This window comes from Natator depressus, chromosome 4 (genome assembly GCF_965152275.1).
Source record: "Natator depressus isolate rNatDep1 chromosome 4, rNatDep2.hap1, whole genome shotgun sequence".
Classification (NCBI taxonomy): domain Eukaryota; kingdom Metazoa; phylum Chordata; order Testudines; family Cheloniidae; genus Natator; species Natator depressus.
Genome location: NC_134237.1, coordinates 126,867,997 through 126,885,513, shown reverse-complemented (window position 1 = coordinate 126,885,513; position 17,517 = coordinate 126,867,997). Strand labels below are relative to the sequence as shown.

Sequence of the window (17,517 nt, the reverse complement as noted above, 5' to 3'; positions counted from 1 at the left end):
CTGCAGTGCCCTAAGTCTCCTTTTGGGCCCCCATCCAAGGGTCCAGCTGTCCCTCGGTTCCTTCTTGCTGCCTATGACATCTGTGAACTTTTGTGATCTTTCTTAGGCTAGTAATGGTGGTTTTTCTTGTTGTTATACTCCTGTTGGCATTTAAAAAAACACTTTTTTTCTAATAGATTAAGGGACCCCACCCCACCCCCACCCCCGGATCTAGCTACTATGTCTGAGACAACGTCTTAGGGCTTTAAAGCTGCCCCTCTTGTGATGTAGCTGTTCTGCTCAGTGATGGGCACTCTTGTGCCATTTTTGCCTCTGAGAGGAGCACGCTGTTGTTAGATGCTGAGTCTGTTGCCCTTTCCCTCGCTCAATAAAAGCCTCTTCAAAACTTGAGACAGAAGGACCCACTAAGCCTGAACCAGGCCTCCTCAGCTAGTGCTCCTGTGTGCTGTGGCTGTACTCCAAGCTCCTGGGCTCACTTTTCATTGAAGAGATCAAATCCTGTGACCAGATAGAGCCAAAACCTCTTCCACCCACCCTTCAGAAAGGGGTAGGAAGGAAGAGTGAGTACAAGCATAGGTCACCCTCTCGGATGCCAGTGAGGCAAAAACCACACAAGGTTATTGTGTCGCTTCATGCCACTCAGCCAAAAGCCAGTCACAGCCCAAATTGGGTCCCTCCGATGCCAAACCCATTGTACTGCCTGAATCTCGTCCACGCTTCTCCCAGGACCAAACTCTCTCAATACCAATATTGACACACTTGGTGCTGAGTACTCTGGTGCCCGTGACTCCAGTACCTATCTCTACAGTGCAGATGTTTCTCGAGACATCTTGTGAGGACTGTGCAACCAGAATCATCCTTGCCCTCCTCTTCTGCCATTAGAGGTCCTTCTGCTTCAATACTGATCATTAACACTACAGTGGTATAGATGAGCGCTCCAGCTTATGTTGTGGGCTTGGGGGTTCAAGATCACCAAAGGATACAAGATACGGTAGTTTCCCCTTTAGAGGAGGACTATTCATTTTTTTCCTGTCCTTCTGAATATAATAGAGATGTCCCCATTCATCTCAGTCTCACTTATGAGCCTTCCTGGCCTGCTGGGGAATCCAGGAATCACCCTTACGAATACAGACACTATGGATTGTGTGGGGGACGTTCAACCACCCCACCTCACAAGACCAGCAGCTCCTTACCCCTACAATATACAGTCTTGGCCTTGGAATACCTTCCTCTATTTCCTTCCACTGCAAAACATGGTGGGTCCACTCAGAGTCAGTTGGTACAGCCCCACCACCTGCACCAGCGAGAACATGACAGTGAGGAGAAATACCTGCAGAAAATGGAAGAGCCACCAGGGGAGAAGTAGTTTCCAGCGCAGGAGGCCTTCTGCCTCTCCTCCTCTGCTGAACATTCCACATCTAGCTCACAACAGCAACTTTGACACCATCGAGACTTGATCAAACCATTACCCTCCTCACCTCACCTTTTTTTATTCTGGAAGGCTCGGACCCTGATCACCCTGGACCAGTCTGGGACTCACCATCAACTGAGAAGTCCAAAGTGTTGCTGATGAAAGGATAGTATGCTTACAGGAGCTGTTAGATTTGAGACCATCAAGAGTTTATCTACCACAAAATAGGGTCCATGTTCTGGTAGCCCTCACCCAGGGATGTCTGTAAGAGCATGCCTCAGATTTCTTGGACACATGGCCTAGTGCACTGAAGTCACACAGCATGTCAGCCTTCACACGTGTTTCATGGAAGGGTGTCTATATCTATCCAACATACTCCACATGGACTGGCATCATCCTATCCCCCAAGATGTCCTTTTCTTGTCACCTCTGTCCATCAAGACATTTGTGACAGATTCCTCCACGCTCAGCTGGGAAGTTAATCTGGACCCCTTTCTATCTCCAGGCCTCTGGTGCCTCTAGGAAACTCATCACTGCCATAAATGGCCTGGAGCTTAGAGCCATACATCTAGCATGCACAGTACTTCTGCGGCTGCTATGCAGATCCATGATCCAAGTAATAATAGACAACACAATAGCAATGTTGAATGTCTATAGATGGAGGAGCATGGTCATCGCCTGTCTCCCAAGAAGCAGTTAGTATCTAGGACTAGTATATTTGTTGTCAATTCACAATAGTGGGTCTGCACGTAGCAGGTTCACAGAATAGCCTAGCAGATGCCTATTTTCAGACATCCACAAATGGGCTGTCAAAACTTGATCCTGAGGAAGCATTCTTCGCAGGTGGGGATGTCCAAGAATAGACCACCTGGAACAAGAAATGCCAGGTGTTCTGGTCCATAGGGGGTTCTAAAGTCCTCTTTATACCACCTGCTTATGAAAACCACCTTTCTAGCAGCTGCAATATCAGCTCCAAGAACGGGAAATTCCAGCCCTTGTGGCTGTCCACCTTACTCCATGTTCCATAAAGATGGGGCCTCCCCCTAGGTTTCCGATTTTCGTTTAAATCAGTTGATTCACCTCCTGGCTTTCTTCCTCAAGCTCCCGGGGAAGTCTAACTGCATAACCTTGATGTGGTCAGGGCTCTTGTATACTTCCTGGGCAGGATGAGACCCGGGAGATGCTCCCCCAGGCTGTAGCATTTGCAGACAGTATTGCAGGTCAGGTTATATCTATCCAAGGGATTTCTAACTGTACTAAATCCTGTTAGGAGGTAGCTAGATTAGATCCATCTGTGCTGGGTAGAAGCTCATTTCACCAGGGCGCAAGCAACCTCTGTGGCTTCTCTAGGAAATCCGACTATTTCAGAAATGTGCAGAGCGGGTGCATGGGGATCCATCTACACCTTTACACAGCACTATTCCCTAGTTCAGGCTCCAAGATCTGATGCCTGCTTTGGAAGAGCTGTACTGTAATCCTTGTTTAAATAGGCCTCCAAGCACCCACCTCCTGACTGAGGTCTCTCCTTTGTGATCACCGGAAGTGGAATCCATGTGGACAGTCACTCAGAGAAAAAATTGTTACGTGCTTTACAGTAACTGTGGCTCTTCAAGATGCGTGGTCTCCTTTCTTCACTTCTGTGGAGTCCTGCTCCACCTGGATTTTCTGGAGAAGAAAATGAGGGATGGTTGGGCCCACTTTGCCATGTATGCCTGAGAGCCTGGGGGCGCATGTGTGGACAGGGCATCTAGAGTGTAGGTGTGCCACCAAGGATGTTGCTGGCCAAAATAATCCAATCTTGTGTACATGGGACATTTCTGTGTATATAACACTATTAATTACTACCGTAAATAGCCACAGAATTAAAGGAATCCATAGAATGTGTCTACAGTGAAAGTGATTTTAGTTCTCTTCAAATCTAGCCAAAAAGATCTAAAATTAGTCTTCATAGGAAGAAGCTAGTAATAAAAAGGGATGTTCTTTATTTTTGTTGGCTATATACATCGGACCCTCGCTAGAATGCGGGATTTGGGATCCATGCATGGGGACCATGTTAAAATGAATTACAATTAAAGTAATTCAATTTGGGATCCATGGCTGCGACCACGTTATATGCGAATTCGCACTATGTAGACGCGTGTTCTAGCAAGGGTCCGGTGTACTTCCTTAAATAAACACACATATCAACGAAATGTTTTATCAGGAGGCCTGAAGTGCTGTGTTCTCCTTTAGAACTCTGCATGCATTCTATTTTCATGTCTCTTGATAAAAAGGGCTATCTTAAATTGGTTAAGAAAACAGGACCTGGTTCTCTTTTACACCAGTATAGAATAACCCTTTTCATGAGTGGCGCGTCTAATAGGCTGGGGAAGGCTGTGCCTCCCCAAACAGCCCAGCGAGGCCCCTTCCTGCTGCAGCTAGCCGGCTGGGGCCGTGCCATGCAGCTCTTCAGGACTGTGGGGAAGAGGGGGGTGGGGTGGCTGCATGCCACCCCCCAGGTGCTTTGGACCCGGAGGTGCTTGGGCAACCTGGGGTTGGTGAGGGCTGGTGGGGGTGGGGTTGGGGGGAAGGGAGGCGGAGGGGCAGGGCCTCAGGCGGAAGGGGTGGGCCAGGCCGGGGGCTAGCCTCCCCGAGCCTGTGGTTCACCCACTGCCCATGACCCTATTGAAGTCAGAGGAGGTACTCTAGTGTAGAACTACTGTGAGAAAAGAATCAAGTCCACATTTTCCACAGAGATGAATTCAAGCCAAACAGCAGATGGCAGGATCTGTCTGAGATGGCAGGTCTGACTTCTTTGTCAACAAAATAAATACTTGAATCATTAGCATTTTTGTAACCTGTAAAAGACCTTTGGGAATGGCCCTAATCTGATTTTTGTTGAACTCTTTGACTTAGGTGCCCATGATGAGCTGAGATCTCCGTCTGCATGCCTGGTGGTAGGAAAAGTTGTCAGAGGAGGGACTGGTTTGTTTGACCTCAAGCAACCCCTTATGTAGTGTTTTGCCTCTATTATTTTAAAAAAAAAATTAAGTGTGGCTATCACAAGAGATGTACGCACACTGCAGTTGTTTGCAAAGCCTCTGCTGAAATTTCCAAACCAATGAATGTTTTTGTACAAGACCATTAATGATATCTTCACGGTGTGGAGGGATTCTATATAATGTGTATCCAGTTTTTCTCTTGATCTCTTGGGTTTGTTAACCTAACTAAATGATGTACTTTGTAAAGTATTTGATGGGAATGTTCATGCCTAAAAACTCTCCTCTGGCCTAGAACCCTTCCTTCTCCCCCTCCACCCCCTGCAGTACTGATCAAAATGAAATTATTGTTATACACTGGAGAGAGATGAACAGAGCTGTGTGTGTCTGATTAGGAGCCAGGTGTAGCTTTTGACATGTACAATTCAAAGGGGAGAGTCTGCTCGCTTATCTGAGGTTTCTGTGGTATTTCCAATTTATCTGGATAGGCCTTGGGTACCACATTGCTCAGTCACATGATAACTGTACCTAATCTGATTTGAAATAGTTTTGGGACAAACTCACAAGTGGCCTTGAGGAGCAGTGTGTTGACAGGAATGAAACTTGTGTCCTGGAGACAAGTCCTGTTCTTTTATTGTATTTATTTGTACTATACTGTTACGATTTTTAAAGAGATACAGGGCACCTTTTCCTCTTCGCTCCAGTCATTAAAAAGAGTGTGTCTGACAATTAATGGGCTCTCTGGGGAAGACCATGATTTGAATGCCATGTATTCACTAGTTCTTTTAGACCATTCCAATACCTGTGCTTGCCCCAGGCAGAACTGTCCTCAGTTAAATGTTTCTCCTCCTTTGTTAAGATTTCTCTCTAGAGCATCTGGAGCAAAATGAACTGCTGTGAATATGACTGCACAAAGCAAACATGTAACTTTATTGTAAAGCAGAGTTTAAACTTCTACAGTAAAAGCTTTTTTATCCAGCATGTTGGGGGAATGAAGGGTGCCAGTAAGTGGAAAAATTCCAGTTAACTAAGAGGGAGGGAGTTTGGGTATTGGGTTGGGGCGTGGGCTCTAGGAGGGAGTTTGGCTGCAGGAGGGGGCTTGGGGTGCCAAATCCAGGGGGCGCTCTACTTGGGTAGTTCCCTGCAAGCAGCAAACTGTTCCTGCTGTTCCTAGGCAGAAGTGCCCCTGCCCCGAGCGCTGGCTCCGCAGCTTCCATTGGCCGGGGACCGCAGCCAAGGGGAGCTGCAGGGGCAGAGGCAACGCACAGAACTGCCTAGCCGTGCATTTGCCTAGGAACAGCAGGGACAGGTAACTGCTTGCAGGGAGCCGCCTGAAGTGAGCGCCCCTTGGATCCAGCACCTTGAGCCACCTCCGGTACCCCAAACCCTTCATGGCCGTTCCTCCGCCTAGGGGAAGCAGGAACATGTCGCTGCTTCCGGGGAGCCACGCGCAGCCAGACCTTCTATGAAGATTGGAAATGCCGGTTTATAGAGCTTTCTGGTTGGTACAGGGCCGGATAACACAGCTTTTTACTGTATTTTGGTTTAAAATTATTCTGTGTAAGGGAGGATCTGTAATAAAGGACATTGTCAGATGTTGGAAAAACACCTTTGTGTAGTTTCTCTGTGCTGTTAAAGCTCTAGCATCAGCATGCAGGATCTTTTACTTCCTAACAACAAGCTAATGCAGGAGTGCCAGACTGTGATGCTGAGAGCCATGTTAGCCACTTATCAGGAATAGTTAGGGTGATGCAGTGTCCGTGTAGATGCTGTTACACTTATATCGGCTGTTGGCTGTCATTATTGTCATAGCATGGAGCTGTGAAATTGACAAGAAAGCCAGGCTGTCACCCCGATGCAGGTGGGGGGGCTCCAGCTAGAGCCCTGCTCCTACCTGGGCTGTGCCTGCCCCTTTGGGTTCTGGCTCCCCCAGTCTGGCTGCTGCCTGGGCTCCGAGCTGGGCTGCGACCACCTAGCTCCCCAGTGGGATCCCAGCTAAGGCAGTGTAAGCCGGCGTGGCCATCCCTCTGCGACTGAGGGAGGCCATGCCTCCTGGCAGTTTAGTCTGCCAAAGGAAGTAAAAACAAAAAGGGGGGAATTAGCGGTTCTTAGTGGGCCCCGGCCTTCAAGTGGGGCAGGGCCATAAACAGTCTGGACTCTGGCCTGCAGTTTTAGCCCAGCTGTTAAACGAGGCACGGAAGCAAACAGAAGGGCTCCAGTTGGCTTGTAGTCAGACCGAGCTGTAACAGTTTTAGCCCAACTGTTAAGCAAGGCGGGACAGAGCAAGTCAGGGCTCTGGCTTCTAGTGAGGCAGAGCTGTAACTCCAGCCCGTCTGAGGGCTCTGGCAGGGGTGAGCGCCAATCACCGTCTGTGGGGCTCAGCTAGGGCTGACTGAGGAGCTCAGGCCCCGCGGCCTAAGGAGGGGGAGTACTGACACCACAGGGGTGAGGTGGCTGCGGGTCGCATCCCAGCCCAGAGCCCTAACAGTGGCAGAATGGTCTGCCCCTGGGTCAGCGGTGGAGTCCACCTGCAATATGCTGACCGTGTTTCTGGTGGCACCACAGCCAAACGGTAGTCTGGCTCCCTTGGGCTGCTTCTTACTCTCCCCCTTGGGTGTACCTGTATCCAGGGATCATCCTCAGTCTCCCCAGGATACTCTGCCAGGGACAGCGGTAGCAGCTTCTCAGCGTTGGGAGCGGCAGGGCTCTCTGGGAGCTGAGGCTGGGCCTCAGAGTAGCGGCAGTTCCTGGTGTTCCACTCCAGCAGCGGGGAAGGAACATCGGTCTCCTTCAGCAGGTCCCTCTTAACTCTGCTTCCAGCATGCGGGGCGTGGCCCTCCTGGTTCCACCTGCCAGGCAGCTTGCGGCGGCGTCCCCTCTGTGTCCGCCTCTGAGGGAGGCCACACCTCCTTGCGCCCCCCCCCCCCCCCCATCCCAACTCCCGATCTTCAGAGCTGGTCTGGTCCTGTTCCCCCAGCTGGTGTTGGAACTGTAAAGGCAAAGGGTTGGAGAGACAGGAATCAGCATATCAGCTGGGTTTTGGTTTCTTTTATTTGCTGCAACCATTCCAGAGGAGCATGGTTGGTCATGATGATAAAGGGGTTCCCAAGGAGATAGTACCAGATGGCTTCTAGTGCCCATTTGATGGCCGGGGCTTCTTTTTAGATCACCGAATAATTACATTCCCACAGGAACAACTTCCAGCTCATGTACAGCACAGGGTGTTCTTCGCCTTCTGTGTCCTGCGAGAGGATAGCCCCTAGTCCGACTGCTGACGCATCAGTTTGGACTATGAAGCTATGTGTAAAGTCCAGATTGTAGAGCAATTGCAAGGATACCCTTCCATGTGCTAGTTCACTCACTAATTTGGCAGTTTTGTCCAAAGATACCAAGACTCTTTTTTCACCATCTTGGTAGGTAAATACATTATACTTCTATAGCTCTTTTCATGGTGAGAGGCACATCCATACACCCAGCAGGGCAGCAGCCAGCTAGCATACTGCACAACAGGTATGCAGGGTACATACTGGACAAGGATACCTATAAACATTAATATGGGGTCTAAGGTTTGGTCTGATCCACACTGACAATAAAGAGCAGCTCTTTTATGAAAGCTGAGTCTAAAAATGGCATTGCAGGGATGCTTATTTTATTTGTGACTTCACATCAACTCAGTTTTCAAGCAGAAGCTGTTTTTCCTACAGTTGTGGAAGATCAGCTGAGCACGAAAGGATGGTGATTCAGAAGGTGGAAATAACTTTAATGATGTTTCTTTAAATAAACCCTTTAAATTCAGATATTACTGGGGCAGGGTGAGTCAGCTTCCCATTGTTGCAATTTGTAAGTCATCCATTGTATTCATGGGCGTGGGCCAGTATTCAGGAGACTCCTTACCTGTAACTTTTTAAAGCCTGACGCTGGTTAGAAAATAACCTTCTGTAGTAATAAGGGTACTTTCTGAATCACGGTCTAACATCTGTTTAATGATTCAGTGATGAAAATGAATGAACTGGTGCTCAGGCCCCTTTATAGCTGAGCAGTGTGGTGACTATGGATGGAATATGTCAAGTGCCCTGACATCTTCTCGTCTGGATCTGGTTCTTGACAGTCTAAGTGGGGTCAGCTACACTGTGATCCTTTGTGCTCCTCCAGATGCAAGAGAAGCAAATAAGATGGCAGATAGACCATAAGTCACTAGGGCTGACACACTTGTCAGTGCATCAAATAAAGCTCCCACTAGCAGCAAAATCAGTCCCTTCCTGGATTGATGCATTGTTCAGAACTAGAAGAGATAAACCAAGTCCTTTTGCCTGACATGCTCCTTTCATAAGGCTTCCGTCATGATTCTTGGCCCTACAAACCTACCCTAACAGTGAGCTCAACTGTGAAAAGTGACTGAAAGTTCAGGAAGTGTTACAATAACCTAGACGGATAAATGTTGATTGAAAAAAGGTGGTATTTGAGAGTTAGCTGGTGGGGGGAAAAAGATAGGGATTTCTACACGGCATTAACTGCTTCCAAATGTATTAGTAAAAATGTAACCTGGGCACAAAAAAAGAAGGTAATAATAAATTGGTGTGCTAAGTTAAAAATAAATCTCTCTATATATATACACAGCAGCAGCGGAAACTGCCTGTCAGTAAAAAATTAAGTGTAACCATAACTGTACTACGGTCTTAGACAACTGAAATACAGAAATAAAATCAGGGAATTAAACCAGCAGTAAAACAAATCATAGAATCATAGAATATCAGGGTTGGAAGAGACCTCAGGAGGTCATCTAGTCCAACCCCCTGCTCAAAGCAGGACCAATCCCCAACTAAATCGTCCCAGCCAGGGCTTTGTCAAGCTGGGCCTTAAAAACCTCTAAGGATGGAGATTCCACCACCTCCGTAGGTAACCCATTCCAGTGCTTCACCACCCTCCTAGTGAAATAGTTTTTCCTAATATCCAACCTAACCCTAACCTCCCCCACTGAAACTTGAGACCATTGCTCCTTGTTCTGTCACTGAGAACAGTCTAGCTCCATCCTCTTTGGAACCCCTCTTCAGATAGTTGAAGGCCGCTATCAAATCCCCCCTCACTCTTCTCTTCTGCAGACTAAATAAGCCCAGTTCCCTCAGCCTCTCCTCATAAGTCATGTGCTCCAGCCCTCTAATAATTTTTGTTGCCCTCCACTGGACTCTTTCCAATTTTTCCACATCCTTCTTGTATGTTTGGGGCCCAAAACTGTACTCCAGATTAGGCCTCACCGACGCCAAATAGAGGGGAATGATCACGTCCCTCAATCTGATGGCAATGCTCCTACTTACACAGCCCAAAATGCCATTAGCCTTCTTGGCAACAAGGTCACACTGTTGACTCATATCCAGCTTCTCGTCCTCTGTAAGCCTGTGACGAAGTGGGACTGTTCTTAATGTTTCCTCTGAATAGTGTGGGGGTGCCTCAGTTTCCCCTATGCAGTTCTTAAGTATCTAGGTGGTGGGGTAAGGGTGTATGATCATTGCAGAGCCCTAGAGGGCAGGTGTGTGCAGGGGACTGGACACAGAGAATGGCCAACACTCTGTTTCCTGGCAACTGATGGCCTGGGCCCTTCCCCCCTGCGAGGTGACAGCTAAAGGGTTGGAGAACAAAGGAATCAGGTGACCTCCTGGCCCCGGAAAGCCCAGAGGAGGAGGGGCTGGAGGGAGTTTCAGTTTGGGGCTGGCTGGGACATGGAGTGAAGTGCAGACGTGGTTGTCTGGCTCACTGACCCCCAAAATGGACCCAGCTGAGGGGTCCTGTTCTCTGCACCTGCAAGCTCTGTTTTAGACCATGTTCCTGTTGTCTAATAAACCTCTGTTTTACTGGCTGGCTGAGAGTCGCGTCTGACTGCGAAGTTGGGGTGCAGGACCTTCTGGCTTCCCCAGGAGCCCTGCCTGAGCGGACTCGCTGTGGGAAGCGCACGGAGGGGCAGAGGATGCTGAATGCTCCGAGGTCAGACCCAGGAAGGTGGAAGCTGTGTGAGCTTTGTGTCCTGAAGACAGGCTGCTCACAGAAAGGAGACTTCCCCAGAGTCCTGACTGGCTTCATGGGCAGCAGTTCCAGAGCATCGCCCAGGGACTCCATGACAAACCCCTAGGTCCTTTTCTGCAGAACTGCTGCCTAGCCACTCAATCCCGAGTCTGTAGCAGTGCATGGGATTCTTCCGTCCTAAGTGCAGGACTCTGCCCTTGTCCTTGTTGAACCTCATCAGATTTCTTTTGGCCCAATCCTCTAATTTGTCTAGGGCCCTTGGCTCTGTATCCTATCCCTACCCTCCAGCGTATCTGCCATCCCTCTCACTTTAGTGTCATCTGCAAACTTGCTGAGGGTGCAATCCACGCTATCCTCCAGATCATTAATGAAGATATTGAACAAAACCGGCCCCAGGACCGACCCATGGGGCACTCCACTTGATACCAGCTGCCAACTAGACATGGAGCCATTAATCACTACCTGTTGAGCCCAATGGTCTAGCCAGCTTTCTATCCCTCTTATAGTCCATTCGTCCAGCCCATACTTCTTTAACTTGCTGGCAAGAATACTGTGGGAGACCATATCAAAAGCTTTGCTAAAGTCAAGGAATAACACATCCACTGCTTTCTCCTCATCCACAGAGCCAGTTATCTTGTCATAGAAGGCAATTAGGTTAGTCAGGCATGACTTGCCCTTGGTGAATCCATGCTGACTGTTCCTGATCACTTTCCTCTCCTCTAAGTGCTTCAAAAAAGTGAGGACCTGCTCCATGATTTTTTCAGGGACTGAGGTGAGGCTGACTGTAGTTCCCTGGATCCTCCTCCTTCCCTTTTTTAAAGATGGGCACTACATTAGCCTGTAGTTCCCTGGATCCTCCTCCTTCCCTTTTTTAAAGATGGGCACTACATTAGCCTTTTTCCAGTCATCCGGGACCTCCCCCGATCGCCATGAGTTTTCAAAGATAATGGCCAATGGCTCTGCAATCACATCAGCTAACTCCTTTAGCATCCTCGGATGCAGCGCATCCGGCCCCATGGACTTTTGCTCGTCCAGCTTTTCTAAATAGTTCTGAACCACTTCTTTCTTCACAGAGGGCTGGTCACCTCCTCCCCATACTGTGCTGCCCAGTGCAGTAGTCTGGGAGCTGACCTTGTTCGTGAAGACAGAGACAAAAAAAAGCATGGAGTACATTAGCTTTTTCCACATCCTCTGTCACTAGGTTGCCTCCCCCATTCAGTAAGGGGCCCACACTTTCCCTGACCACCTTCCTGTTGCTAACACCTATAGAAACCGTTCTTGTTAACTCTTAACATCCCTTGCTAGTTGCAAGTCCAATTGTGATTTGGCCTTCCTGATTTCACTCCTGCATGCCTGAGCAATATTTTTATACTCCTCCCTGGTCATTTGTCCAAGCTTCCACTTCTTGTAAGCTTCTTTTTTGTGTTTAAGATCAGCAAGAATTTCACTGTTAAGCCAACCTGGTCGCCTGCCATATTTACTATTCTTTCTACACATCAGGATGGTTTGTTCCTGCAACCTCAGAAAGGTTTCTTTAAAATGCAGCCAGCTGTCCTGGACTCCTTTCCCCCTCATGTTATTTGCCCAGGGATCCTGCCCATCAGCTCCATGAGGGAGTCGAAGTCTGCTTTTCTGAAGTTCAGGATCCATATTCTGCTGCTCTCCTTTCTTCCTTTTGTCAGGATCCTGAACTCAACCATTTCATGGTCACTGCCTCCCAGGTTCCCATCCACTTTTGCTTCCCCTACTAATTCTTTCCTGTCTGTGAGAAGCAGGTCAAGAAGAGCTCTGCTCCTAGTTGGTTCCTCCAGCACTTGCACCAGGAAATTGTCCCCTACACTTTCCAAAAACTTCCTGGATTGTCTGTGCACCGCTGTATTGCTCTTCCAGCGGATATCAGGGTGATTGAAGTCCCCCATGAGAACTAGGGCCTGTGATCTAGTAACTTCTGTTATTTGCCTGAAGAAAGCCTCGTCCACCTCATCCCCCTGGTCTGGTGGTCTATAGCAGACTCCCACCATGACATCACCCTTGTTGCTCACACTTCTAAACTTAATCTAGAGACTCTCAGGTTTTTCTGCAGCTTCATACTGGAGCTCTGAGTAGTCATACTGCTCTCTTACATACAATGCAACTCCCCCACCTTTTCTGGCCTCCCTGTCCTTCCTGAACAGTTTATTTCCATCCATGACAGTACTCCAGTCATGTGAGTTATCCCACCAAGTCTCTGTTATTCCAATCACATCATAATTCCTTGACTGTGCCAGGACTTCCAGGTCTCCCTGCTTGTTTTCCAGGCATCTTGCATTTGTGTATAGGCACTTAAGATAACTCGATGATGTCCTGCTTTCTCAGTATGAGGCAGGAGCCCTCCCCTCTTGTGCTCTCCTGCTTGTTCTTCCTCCTGGTATCCCACTTACTTCAGGGCTTTGGTCTCCTATCCCCAGTGAACCTAGTTAAAAGCCCTCCTCACTAGGTTAGCCAGCCTGCTTGCGAATATGTTCTTCCCTCTCTTTGTTAGGTGGAGCCCATCTCTGCATAGCACTCCTCCTTCTTGGAACACCATCCCATGGTCAAAGAATCCAAACCCTTCTCTGGCCTCAGCTGTGTTAGCAGCCGCATTCTCTGTGGTCTGTGAACTATGCACAGGGAAGACCCCATTATGAATAAACGGTAAAGTGTTAGTACAGCAATCCTGTTCATTATCATTAAATATAGATGGTTGTATGTTTATAGTTTCTCATGCCCGTTTATGGAAATGTCAGATAAAACATTTTATAATGGTTTTCTGGAGCTTACCTTAGTTTAATGGCCATGATTGCTGAACCACTCATGTTTTTTATTGGTATTTTGAAATCAGATGACATTGTTGCTTTGGGATGCAACTTTGCTTCTTCCCTGAGGAAGCCTCACTCATTTTGTTTTCTGTTTCCTTGTCCTCTGCCAACAGAGTTGCCCACAGCCTTGGATGGATGTTCTTTGCTTTGGAATTCTTAAAAATTGAATTAATGTAACAAAGATTTTTTTGTAATCTTCACTGATATTAGCATGGTGATAAAGTGCCTTGGGATATAGCTTTGTTGGTATCCGTGGTAAAGGATTTTTGGTGTATCCCCCAAGTCGGCAAAAGGGGTCCTTACTTATTAATTTCCCCGTGCCTGAATCGTCCTCATCTCCGACCCCTTATTTTGGCTATGATCCCATCTCTTTCCTCTCAACTACGTTTTAGATGTGTGTATGCCAACATCAAGGATAAGGAGCCTTCCTTTTGTCACCAGTTAATGGAGTTCTCCTTTAGCTGAAGTGATAAAGGCCTAGGTTCTGTGAGGTAAAGAATCAGAGTTCTAATCCTGGCTACCCAGTTGTATGGGTGATGTGCATACGTGGTAGCAGATTCAGTACCTGCTCGCTGGTTTTGTTGATGTGGAGAAATGCACCGAGGTCAAGTCCTGGCTGGTGTTCAATTTTTAATAGAACTATCCATTTTTTAACATCATTACCATCGACTGTCAAAAGTCTTCTGGATTCTGAATACCTCCTTGGTATGCTGGCTAAGTCAGATGTGGTCTAGTGTTGAGAGAGCAGCCTGGGGGGGCCAAGAACTCCCGAATTTAGTACCTGCTTCTGACATTAGCTCACTCTGTGACCTTGGGTAAGAAACTTAACACCTATGACTCAGGCCTGGCCTACACTAGGAAATTAGGCCAGTATAATGGCGTTGCACGGAAGTGTGAAAAAATCTACTTCCCTGTGGGACGCAGTTAAACTGACCTAATTCCTGATGTAGACAGCGCTAGGTCAACAGGAGAGTTCAGGGAGGTGGATTACTGACCGCGCCGGCAGAATGCATCCCTTCGGCATATGGAGGGTCTTCACTGAAGTGCTACAGAAGCACGGTTGCAGCATTTTAAGTACTGTATAGATAAGCCCTTAGCTTTCAGTGGTGATGTAAGAGGATCAATTAGCTTATGTTTGCCCAGCACTTTTAAAGTGATAAGAGACATAATTGCTTAGTAAATCTTAATTAAGTGATTTATCATGTCACTGAACTTTCAAAACTGTAAAGCAGACAGAGCGAACGGATTCAAATCAAAATGAATGTCTTCAAGATTTAGTGGAGCACACTAAACATTAAGATACAGGGAGCACGATGAGTTTGTTTTGGCAAACCTTTCAGACAAATGTAACCAACATGAGGAATTAATCACTAAACAAGCTCCAGGAACATTAATGTCTCCTGCCTTAAAAATCATTCAAAAGTCTGCACAAAACTACCAAGCTACCAGTAAATACTGAATTCTGGAAGCTACTGTAGCAGCTAAAGAATTGGCTAGCATGAGACTCTGTAACTATCAGGAGGCATTCTACAATAAGCCAGTTTGCCATGAAAAGGCTCCCAGGTCTGTTTGGCTGCAGGTGGACCAAGTCTAGGGGAATCCTTTCTCTTTAATGGACTGGATCAAGCAAGAGAAATCTTGAACATCAGTCATGAAGCCCATTTTATCCCCCACCTGGAAACAAGTTCTGGGTGAGAATGCACCAGTAAGGAATGGGCCAGTACCAATATGCTCTGGGGGCACATTCTTTTCCCAACTCATAATTAGTCATGCTGCCCAGTGGATCGCTGGCTGTCAGTTAATTCCGCTGCCTGTGAGTCAGAATCACCATAATTAATTATTTAATCCTGACTAGGCCACGAGCCCATAATCTAAATGGAATCTATCTGTCCTTATGTAGACAAAAAATCCCATGTAGTGGGTGCATACTGCATAATATCCTGGGGACCCTCTCAGAGTCCTGGCTAGGGACCTTGGAACAATCAAAGAGGAGCCTGCTCCATTGAATCCACCCCAGGTTTTACACTGAGCCGTGAGCATGCTTGAGCAGTTTGACCAATGCTTTGTGTAGCATAGATGTGACTGATTAAAGGTTATAGCAATCTACTTCACTGTCAAATCTTGGTGCCCTGGTTGGGAACTGGGTGGAACTGCAAGTTCCCTTAAATGGTATGACTGCAGATATCCCTTCTGTGAACTTTACTCAGAAAGGAACCTGTGGTCAGGAATTTCTCTTCCCCTCCACAGCCCGCCACTTCCCGCAGCTCCCATTGGCTGGGAATGGTGAACCGCCGCCACTGGGAGCTGTGGGGGTGGGGGGCGTGCCTGCAGACGGTCAACGTGAACAAAGCGTCTCGCGGATTACCCTCATGGGCCGCGTGCCAAAGGTTGCCAATCCCTGGTGTAGGCAGCACCAGGAGATGGAGGTTTTAAGTAGTAAGTTGTCCTGTGCAGGTATAAAGTGCGTATTCCACCAGCACATCAGGAATCATCTCCCAATATTGCAAACACCAGGTGAGCTGAACAGATTGGTCAATGCTGAGGCCTGTTCCTCCTCCCGTTAAAGGAAATGTCACAACTCTCGGGATCAGGATTGAGCCCTTAGTGATTAGCAAGCTTTTAGTAATAATGTTTCCAGCATGTGGTTTAGATCCAGCAAAAGAGTTGAACTTCAGATTGTTCTGTGGGATGGAGTCTAGGATTACTGGCCCAGTCAGCATGTAAAACTTCTACAGTCTCACATCATGAGTGGACCATTAAGCCAGCCCATGGCATGCAGATGAGATTCTCCTTCCCTACATGTGCAGGGCTATGCTGACTCTGGTGGGGCTCCAACTTGTTCTAATACTGCAGCAGCTGTTTGCTTTTGGATCCTCACCTGGCAGTGCAGAGAGAATAGCGAGTAATCAAGAAATAACAGTGGAACATTAATGCAATGCACAATAATACACAGATGCATTATTAATGGAGCATTAACATTGAAAGGGCAAGTAGCACAAATTACACAGTAGAACAGCTCTTCATAACTTCCCCAGTACAGCAGCTTGGAAAATCAATGCTCTGTAAAAACATGCTCTTTCCATTAGGCTGTATTCCCACTGAGAAGTGACCTAAATATTCTGCATGATCGAGTTTTACAGCGAGGCTGATCTGACCAAACTGTTAGTGTGTTGATAGAATTATTTAGTTGGCCAGGTCTAGAAAACAGGGCAGTGCCTTAGCCTTTCAGGGAAATAAGTTACAAGTTAACTGCTTCCTTTTTCTTAGAGCTAAACCTCTGGAACCAGTTCATTCTTATCAAAAACAGAAATGGGGCTGAATCAGAATCCTGGATCCAAGCTTCCCAGACTTTGGGGGAAGTTTGAAGCTAGATCCAGACCTCATGCTCCCCCTTAATCTCTATAATATGTCAAACCAACATCTCATGTCTGAATACTGGGAATATCTAGATCTGTGCTGTGTGGTTCAGACCCAGTGCTAATTAAACATAAATACACCTTCCACCCTTCCTATCAGTTAATTCTGATAAATCATTATTGGATAATCCAGTCACTGGTTAATACAATATTGCCTTTCTGTTGATGAGGCCAAAATTCTGGATGATGATACAGTTGTCCAAGGATGGTTTATGAGACAGTACAAGATAAGTACCATTTAAAAGTCATTACTCATTGACTGGTTTCAGAGTAGCAGCCGTGTTAGTCTGTATTCGCAAAAAGAAAAGGAGTACTTGTGGCACCTTAGAGACTAACAAATTTATTTGAGCATAAGCTTTCGTTGGAGTCTGTTGCATCCGATGAAGTGAGCTGTAGCTCACGAAAGCTTATGCTCAAATAAATCTGTTAATCTCCAAGGTGCCACAAGTCCTCCTTTTCTTTTTACTCATTGATTGTTTCTAACAGAGGATGTGATCTAGCACTGACTGATTTTAATGGAAAGACTCCCATTGACCTCAGTGGAGATTAGATCAGGCCCATTAGCACTAGCATATGTATGCTTGTAAAGGTTAGAGTTTACGTTAATTTCACCAAATACACGCAAACCAAGGCAAAAATATTTCCATCGATGATAATTGATATTTACAGAGCGGCAAGGTAAGAAAAATGCTGCTTCAGAACTTATTAGAGTTTAAGGGTATTTACTGTATATTTTGATGTGATGTTGACAATTTGTGTTTTAACAGTTATCAAGCTTTAACTTTTTGAATCTCAACATCTACTGTCACTAAATAATTGTCTGACCAGCCATAATTTCTCTCTTCTGTGAAAATTTAAAT

The 17,517-nt window shown here is 46.9% G+C and overlaps 1 protein-coding gene across 1 annotated transcript in view; it reads left to right on the top strand.

Moving 5' to 3' along the window:
- POLR1A (RNA polymerase I subunit A) overlaps window positions 1–5,991 on the top strand; it is a 58,725-nt gene extending 52,734 nt beyond the window's left edge. Inside the window, exon 34 of the mRNA XM_074951872.1 lies at window positions 4,307–5,991. Coding sequence (XP_074807973.1) covers window positions 4,307–4,407 — 101 coding nt within the window. The 3' untranslated portion in view covers window positions 4,408–5,991. The remainder of the gene's footprint in view (window positions 1–4,306) is intronic.
- The last annotated feature ends 11,526 nt before the right edge of the window (window positions 5,992–17,517 follow it).